General features: G+C 36.6%; 1 protein-coding gene across 1 annotated transcript in view; it reads left to right on the top strand.

Annotated features, from left to right (window-relative positions):
• Window positions 1-624: 624 nt before the first annotated feature.
• ASIC5 (acid-sensing (proton-gated) ion channel family member 5) overlaps window positions 625-9,338 on the top strand; it is a gene marked incomplete at its 3' end in the record, with an annotated part of 10,042 nt that continues 1,328 nt past the window's right edge. The window contains 7 exon segments of the mRNA XM_008939975.1: window positions 625-664; window positions 3,235-3,541; window positions 5,451-5,682; window positions 6,799-6,890; window positions 7,537-7,567; window positions 8,537-8,686; window positions 9,247-9,338. The exon segment at window positions 9,247-9,338 is cut by the window's right edge and continues 1 nt beyond it. Coding sequence (XP_008938223.1) covers window positions 625-664; window positions 3,235-3,541; window positions 5,451-5,682; window positions 6,799-6,890; window positions 7,537-7,567; window positions 8,537-8,686; window positions 9,247-9,338 — 944 coding nt within the window.

The following is a 9,338-nucleotide window of genomic DNA, read 5'->3' as shown; positions in this document are numbered from 1 at the left end:
AGGAGTTACTGGAATGATCGACCCTGCATGAGTTGTCATCTTTGCCCACAGGGCTAGTTCTCAGGAATAACAGCTCATTTTGGTTAAAGCCCACAAGAACTATGGAAAGTTGGTGAAATAGGGAGCTGGTTATGAACACAGCCATTCAAAGTGTGCATGAACTACATCCTGCTGCTGGTGGGAACCTCGTGTTGGACATTATTGCCCTCCAGAGCAGTAAAGGCTCCTGATCTACCTACAGGGAATCTATACAGTTCTAAACAGCATAGTATTTTAGTAAATATAATTGGTCTTTCTAAAATAAAGGAAAAGAATGTGAAAGAAATTTGCAAGGTGATGCAACACGAGACAAAACTGCACTTGCACTATTACTGGATTAACAAGTACCTGAAATAAATATAAATATGTACGTCTGATCATTTCATAAAAATAATCTCTTTTATTTTGCAGACTATGTTATTTAAAGGCAAAACATAGCAACCCTGGCAGGTAAATTGCCCAGTGTTACATATCATCAAGTGTCACCTTCCATTTAGATTTCTATAAAAGCTGCCACCTAGCAATGATCACAGCAGTAAGGCAGCTTGCTATCCATTCCTTCCTTACTGAATAAACCACATCCTCATGGACCAGCTTTGGAGATTCATTCAACTGGATGCTAAAGGTATGTGACTTGACATATTAAAGTGCTTTACCAAGAGTTCTATTACATTTTGGTAGTTTCTTTCAGGACTGACAACCAAAATGAGAAAATCTGTCTCCTTTCTCTAGTAACCTGAAAGAAAATCATGCGCTTACTTAAGAAGTGAGGAAAACTCTCTAGTTATTGATGCTTTATGCATTTAGAATAAAGTTAACACAGTTTTAACCAGGCAATTACTTCTCTGAATGATATCACACTTCAGTGATTTTTAGATTAAATCAAAGAGGAAATCACTAATCCAGCTAGGCTATCTAAGCCTTGCACAGAAGCCACATACAGCCTTCCTGAAATATCTCCTTCCAGGTAAGAGCTCTGGCTGAAGAAGAGCTATCTTTTAAAAGTCATTCCCTTTTAATATCTTTATTAATGAAAATCCAATCACATTTAAATATTAGGAATACAAAAATAAAATGTTGTGATCACTTACCTACTGAAGTTAGAAATCCCCTTAAATTCAATTTACAATATCAAAATTAAAGATACTGGGAATTTCAGAGACCTTGCACGACCTTTATTCTCTATATAGCAGCAGTTTGGATACTCTAAATCACAGCTGATTCAGCTGCGTTTGTTACACACCCTTAGTCTGGATAAGCACAGCCTAAGTGTTGCACAGCATAGGTAAAGTGTTAATAATTTAGAATCTCACACCAAATCATTATTGTCGTGTATTATTTTGCTATTCATTAACTGAGACCTAGAATAACCATTCTATTATTAATATTATCACTGGAACATGGCTATTCATCATAAAATGGACCAAATCCCCAAATAAAAGGCTAGTCCAAATTTACACATTTCATACTATTTTCCAATCCACCATATATGAGAAATTTCATACTAAAAATGTACCAAGACCCTATATAGCATAGTTAGAAATCTTTTCTATTTTTTTAAAGTATAACATTTTCAAATGAAATCTGAAAGTACAGGAAGGATTAAGACAATCACCTAGTAGTGCTAATTCCTCTGATGAAAGACAGTAATGAAAGCAGTAGTACGATATTAGGTCATCTCATGCATTAACAGCAAAACTTTTGCAATCAGATAAAACATCATGTGTACTTACTTCAGTAGCTATGCACAAGAGCTGAAACAAATTAAATACATATTTGCACAGATTTTAAGTTACATTTCTGCTGATTAAGCCAATGAGTGGGTTTTGATGGCATTGGATGGATCCAACAGTCACTAGAGCTAGGAGAGAAACTTTTGAATAGTTTTCCAGCAGAAAACTGTTAGATGATAAAAAGGGGTCACAGTAAATTATACCCAAATGAATCAAAGTTCTTACATAGACCTTTAAAGAACAACATAAAGAAATTCTTTCCCTTCAGAAACATTTTGAAATCTAGCACTGAGATTTCATTGTCACAGTCCAGAGACTGTGCAGAGACCGAAGCAAAATCCCAGAGTGCTGATGTGGCCACAGTAGCTTTGACAGATGTTTTTACGTATCCCTTTGTTTCTTTGCCCAGCTGTAATTGTCTTATAAGAGTATATTCTCTTCCTACTACACATGCCACTATTTTTTTTGGTTAAAAACTTGAATTAGGGAAGCATTTAATTGCTGTTAAACACTAATCTAAGTAGTAACTTTTCAGATCCTAATTATCGTTTTCTTACAAGCTTCATGTTTTGCTGTTCTTATGGACTTTCTTAATCAGAGAATAAAGCAGCAGATAAAAGTCTGCAAATGAAGTGCTTTGCAAAGCGACTGGCCCATCATGACTAGATACAGGAAAGGTCTTATTAAGTTTCCCTCATCTGGATGTTTTGGGAGAGAATGTTCTGTTCAAATCCATGCTTAAAAGATCATTCAGCAACCACCATAATAAAATTACTACGTTTCCAGGTATCAGTTACAATAATTACTGTATAGCTCTTAAACCTAGATTAAAAAATTGTTTTGTCTGGTTTTTCTAACATAAGTTTGTAGAAAACATGAGGTAAATGAAAATGAAAAATATTCCTTTTTCAAAGTTTTGGGATCAGACAAGTACAAACCTAAAAAAAAAGAGAGTAGATTTGCTTTTGAGGTTAGAACTTTTCAATTTTTATCTAGAAAGCTTTAATAGTGAGTGAAATTCCATTTATACCATTCCATATCATCCCTTTTTACCTTATTTCTCAGAACAAGTATGATGGACCAGGCCTTTAATTGGACGTTACTATAAAGATCAGATGCTTAGCTTTTCACAGTAGGTTCGCATCAACATGTAGTTTTATATCACTGAGGTATGTCAAAATCCAATCTTTTACACAGAATTGGAACTACTCTTTATATTAAAGTGCTTAAAAATGTGTGTACTTAAAATATTGCAAGATATAGTCTGTTGTCAGGCAGGAATGAGCTCAACTCTGCACACAACTCTTCCGTCCTCAGAAGCAAGTTCACTATTTACAGACAGAATTTACAATTATAGAGCAACCTTACTACTACTTTCCAATATCAGCATTACAGTTTCCTTTCTTAAGTATCATTTCAATGCCAGTTTTGAAAATCTGCTTTTCCTTTTTTCCTTATTAAGGAATATTGGAAAAGATACGATTACACTTAATGAAGAAACTGCTGCTGTGCTTGGAAAACAGAAGGAAGTATCATCAGGAGTTTGCCTCATCCACTTCATTTCATGGAGTGCATAACATTGTTCAAACACAGAGCAAGACTCGCAAAGCACTGTGGGTGTTAGTAGTCACAGGCTGTCTTGCCATTGTTATTTGGCAAATCTGCAGTCGCTGTATCTACTACTTCAGCTGGCCAACCACAACTACAGTGGTGGTTCAAGATGTGGAAATCGTCAAATTCCCTGCTGTGACATTTTGCAACTTGAACAGGTAAAAGTTATATTTGTTGTTTGGTCTTGAGAGGCAAAACCTCTTTATCTGAAAGGAGTCAGGTTCCACAACTGGCTTGAACCAATCACATAAAACAAGGTAAATATGGCTCTGAGGGGCGTGTCCTCCACACCAGCACAAGAGATTTTAAAGGAAGAGGAAAATACAAGAATCATTGAAGGGAAGTTTGGTTTTTTTTTTTTTGTTTATCTTCCTCCTGCTTCAAATGAGCAATTACACTACAGATTTTTTAAGTTTCAAAAGTTGCAGTAGAAAAACATCTCTGGTGTTGTTCTTCTATGTAGGAATGTTGTGTCTACAGTGTAACTAAGGGACAGCCATCAGACACATCCAAGTTAAAATTAAAAGAAATTATTTGCTCATAGATTCGGATAGAAATCTCTAAGCAAAGTAGATTTTTTTTATTTTTTTTTTTTCCAGAGGTGGTCAGCCTTTATGGTTCCAGCTGATGTCAGTGAGATTTGCAGAAGGAAAGCATCTAATTTGTTTGGAAGTCACGTATTTAAGCAGGAACTTCACTACAGACTGCTACACTTGAAGATAAGGGCCAAGACTCAGATGCAGCCTGAGAAACCTACAGCCTGATTTTTAGAGCAAATATATAATTTAGCAAACATTTTAGAAATACAGAAGGTTTACCTGCATTGTTTCCTCAAGAACTATAAGTTTTCTTATCTTCTACCTTTTGTGGGCAGAATCAACCAGAAGTCCAAGTCTCAAATACCTGGAGCTGTTCCATGTCTCTATACCTCCTTCCAGTTGCCCTGCATAAAGCCATCCTGGGTTATACCTGGGTATAACATGCACTGCAGGTAGAAGTCCTTGATTACAGTGAGCTGTTTTATAGAAATGCCTCATTTCTTGTAACTATAGCAGCAGCACATTTTAAGTAAATAGCTACAGAACATGGCAGTTGTCTGCCTAAGTGACAGTTTGCTGCCACATCCATCTGTTGTTCATGCTGTGCTTATCCTCCCCTTCTGTTCTTAGTAACCAGGTTTTTTGTTGGCAGGACAAAGAGGCACAGATCTACGTTTGTCTTTATGTTTTGATTCAAATTCAGTTGTGAAGAGTGGTTCCTACCACTCTTGCTTAACTTAGGGCATGAAGATCCATTATATAAATACATCAATATGTTTTTAAAAATAGGATTACATAAAATGGCAATTATAAAGAACATGATAATTTCATTTGTATTTATTCTCTTTTCAAACTTATGATTGTTCTGTAAATCCTTACTTTACTTCAGTAAAGGACTTCATTGCTATACATCAGGAAAACATACCTCTGACACCTCTTTGTGTTTCTGGGATTTTTTTTAAAGTTGATTCTAGAAGTAAGGACGACCCTATATTTATACTGTGTCACCAGCCACAGAGTTCACAGGAAAGCAGACTGTCTCTACGCTTGGGTGTAGTGCCTCAGTAATGAGATTGTTGCAAACAAAAGACAGCTTTTTTGAAAGGAACAGCTCCTCACAGCTAGTTACCCAGACATAAATGCAATTGTTCAGCTTGTCATGAGTTCTGCAAATCTGGTTGTTGGCTTATGCAGATGACTAGTCTACTTGGGAGGGGGGTTGTTTGGGTTTTATTTATTTATTTATTTTTTAATAACCACACACAGCAGAAATGTTTCAAATATGACTGATCAGAATAGTCATGGGAAGGTGTCCACCTTGTGTTCTCAGATAGGGAAAATACCTTCCTAGAAATGGAGACTGTATTGATTATTCATGTTGTAGAGATCAAAGTCCAATGTGGTAGGCAAGAATCACTTACAGTTTGTGAGCAGATAAATCATGTCACAGATTTGGCAAGAGCAGCTTTGAAATCAGTCCTGTAACTCTGCAGAACTCCAAGCAATTCTTCCTCCTTCCCACTGACAGATTTCAAACTCATGCAGTAAGCAACCTCAAAATGATATTTTTAATTTGGAATGTTGTGTCTGGAGTTCTCAAAAAATTTGTTATGGAAGATAAATATTCTCAAGAACTAAATGATTTCCTTCATGAGAACCAGAACTTCAGCATCAAAGAGTTTACAAGGAAAAATGGGTTTTATCTCAACAGCAGCACATTGCTGGAATGTGATTTTTTTGGAAAGCCGTGTTACCCACAGGTAAATTTCTTTTTTTTTACTAAAACAGTAGCATGGAGGAGAAGGGGATGTATTTTTAGCACTCACCTTGAGACAATTAGCTTTGCCAGCTACTTCTCCAGTTTTCCTTCTACAGTCAGCCAATGGAGAAAAATGGTCCTGCTCTAAATCTCCCTGTGGACCTCAATTCTCCCACTGACTGCAGAGACAGCCTGCTGGACTCCCTGAGCTGTAAAATGGAGTTTCAGTCTAAATTTCTCTCTTCCTAGTGCCACTTCTGCATGGATAGTAGCCTTTGAAAGCTGTCATACCTCCAGGCTGTATCTAACAACCTCTCCTATTAAGGGCCTATAATGAAGGTCAGTTTGAATGGAATTTTTTTGCACAGCATGACTGCATAGTTTTGTTCTTGAGGTCAAGAATATAGACAGCCAGGGACTGTATGCAGGAGTCTGCAGGAATTTTAAATAATAAGGTGAAAACAGTCCATCTTTCCGAACTTTGGACAACAGCCAAAGAATGTGATTGTCCCATTTTTATGTTGATTCTTCCACAGAGCAATTCCTATCTTAAAGAGAAAATGTGAACAGAAATTCAGGCCTATATTCTTTCAGATTAATCTAACCTTTAGATATGCTGTACCTTCTAGAATTAGGCATTTGAGGGTTCTCTTAACTGAAAGACAATTTAGTCTCACTAAAGCAATAAGATGCAGTCATATTAAATGATGAGGTGGCTTTGCAAAAAAAATGCAAATATACTTTCATATGTAACACAACATTAAGTTCTGAAAGCCTTCACTAAACATCTACTGTGTAAAGGTTAAACAAGTTGGTTTTGAATATATAATTTTTATATAATTTAACAGGTATAGAAAAACAACAGGACTTCATTGAATGATACTGAGCAGCTCACAGGTGTTAATAAACAATGTGAAATTTCTCATTTAAACTTCATTTTCTATAGAAAGTGGTGAAATCCTTTTGAATATTTCCCTCAATTACCACCTTTCCGAATGTAATGTTTAACACTGCCTTTGGGAAATCAAAACAAAGCAAAACAAAATAAACCACAACTAACTGCAATCGTCTTCTGGTAATCTTTCATTTTACTCTTCTCTGTTTTCCTTTACTGAAGGATTTTGATCATGTTTTCACTGAATATGGAAACTGCTTTACATTTAATCACAAAGATCATCCAGCAAGAAGAGTGAGTTTGTCTGGAAGAGTGTAATGGTTTGAAAACAAACCAGTGAGAGACTCCAAGTCAGAAATACAATTTAATAAGAAAAAAAAAAAAAAATAAAAAGCAATAATACAAAGGAAAACCACAGACAGAGTCAGAATACAACCTGATACTCTGTAGTTAGGGTGGTGGTAGCAGTCCAGATGAAGCAGTGGTCTCGTAGAAAAGATCTGGTAGCTCTTGTCCTCTGGAAATCCAGTGGGTAAGGCCCCCTGTGCTGCACTGAACCCCAGTTTATATCCAGGTGGGAGCACTTGGCTCCTCCCCCTGGGTGGAGCATCTCACCATGGGTTGATATCAGTCTATGAGTCATGCAGTGGGTCCTTGATGGTCCATTAAACAGAAATAGCTCCTGGGGGGAGCTCTGTATGAGTCATGGGGCGAGGCAAGGATGGGCCCATTAACAGGGAGGAGGACTCCTGCTGGGTGGGAAGGTGTTAACATATCTCCTGACCTTGAACCTCTTTCCTTATCTGTTATAGCCTGGGGTGTGAGGTCTGTCCTGGGCAGCTGCTACCCATGATTTTCTTAACAGCCCATGAGCACTGACATAGAGAGTATAGAATACACAGTTTTTGGTTCTACCAACATAAGGATAAACTGTGCCCAGCCCCTGTAACCATGACAAAGAGGCTTACATTTGCTTTTTGATGTCCAACAGGTACAGCTATCCTAATGATTATAAACAACAAATCATGTAATAACTTATAGATGAGTAGAGGTGTTTTATTTTGGGTTTGTTTTTTTGTTTGGTTTTACACAGACCTTCAGAATTGAATACACAAAATCCTGTATCAAGACTATTTCAGAGTGAGAGCATATTTTAAAGGAAAGATCTAATACAGATTTTAAAAGTAACTAACTCTATCCTCAGCTAAGTGGTTCTGTGCACATATATATATGTGTGTATATATATATATATACATATTCCACCTACACAGTTCACCTACAACTGAAACATACAATCAGAGCAATAATTTAATTTTATACAACCACTTCAGGAGAACATCTTTTCATTTTAATAAAAGGCCCAGTAGGGAAGGCCATAGGGTGACAGCTTCCAAGTAGTACTGGATTTTGTTGCATCTTCTCTAAGTCCTCAGTGCCAGCTAGGATCTCGTCTTTGCACTGCAAACAGTCCCTGATTGATCAGCGAAAAATCAGAAAACTCAGGGAATATCGTCTTGTGAACTCAGGGAAGAAATCTAAAATTTAGAGCAATAAATGACTTAGATAGTCACTTTTGTTCTTTAGGAATTATGAGACAGGAGTGACAGATTCTGGAGATAGTAATGGAAAGTTTGCTGATTGTGGTGGGTAGTTTTAAGTTAAAGGAACAAATATCCAAGTTACAAGTAAATGTTCATCTATGCATTCTTGCTTTTTGAAATTGGAAGATGACAGAAGGAATAAAAATCCTGAAAGTTTATAGTAACTGGAAGGAAACTCACTGAGATAAATGACAAAGGAAATTCCAGTCAGTTTGCTTCTATACTTTCCTGAAAACAGTAAAAATGTAACTGGAAATACAAGACCACATAAAAAAAAGTATAGTACCATTTTAAATGTAGCTAAAGCTTCAGACAGTAAGTAAAATAAAAACTATTTTAAATAATCCTTTTTCTATCAGGAACAATTCATTGATGAACCTGCTCTTGGTTATACTGATGCTGGTATAACTTTTGTTATCCATTCACCTGAAGAGCTTCCATGCTTTGATGTTTTAGGTTTGTTAACACCAATTGGCATGCATGCACAGGTTGCCATCTGCCAACTGAAGGTAAGGACTTTATCCATCCAGTGGAAATATTGGTCTTCACTGTCTCCAATTATCTTCTGGAAGGTAACAATGAATTAGACATTTTGGAAGTTAAAACATTTATCATGGCAATATTTCCTCTGGATGCAAACTAAATCACTTCTGTCTTTGGGGTGGGGGCTTTGGGGTGGTGGTGTCATTGCTCTTCAAAATCTGTATCTATTAAAGCTAGCCTTTCTTAACATTGTAGAGTCTCACTGCATGTAGTGGTACAAGGACACGACAGCATTTTCCCAACAACACATTCTTTTACCGTTAAGATTGTCTTGGATTCCTGAGTGGAATCCAAGTGGAGTGGACTACCCTTCTGTGCTAGGCTGTCTGAGCATGTCCTGCCATTTCTGTGAGAGAAAACACACGATTTTATGATCTTAAAAGCACAAACTATATTTGCCTTCAATTAAATCACAATGTTACTGCTTATGTCTTCAACAGGCTTCCTTCTAAAATGTTGAGAAAATAATATATAAAACAGAGACAAAAAAAAAAAAAAATTATCTTCTGTTATTATTACCCTACAGTCAATTATCCAAGAATACCCATGGGGAGAGTGCAAGCCTGATATAAAGCTTCAGTACCACAAGATTTATAGTACTACTGGATGTTTGCAGGA

The sequence above is a fragment of the Merops nubicus genome, unplaced genomic scaffold, assembly GCF_000691845.1.
Source record: "Merops nubicus isolate BGI_N331 unplaced genomic scaffold, ASM69184v1 scaffold7615, whole genome shotgun sequence".
Classification (NCBI taxonomy): Eukaryota; Metazoa; Chordata; class Aves; order Coraciiformes; family Meropidae; genus Merops; species Merops nubicus.
Note: the sequence above shows the minus strand (reverse complement) of the source record. Positions and strands in the feature narration are given on the sequence as shown.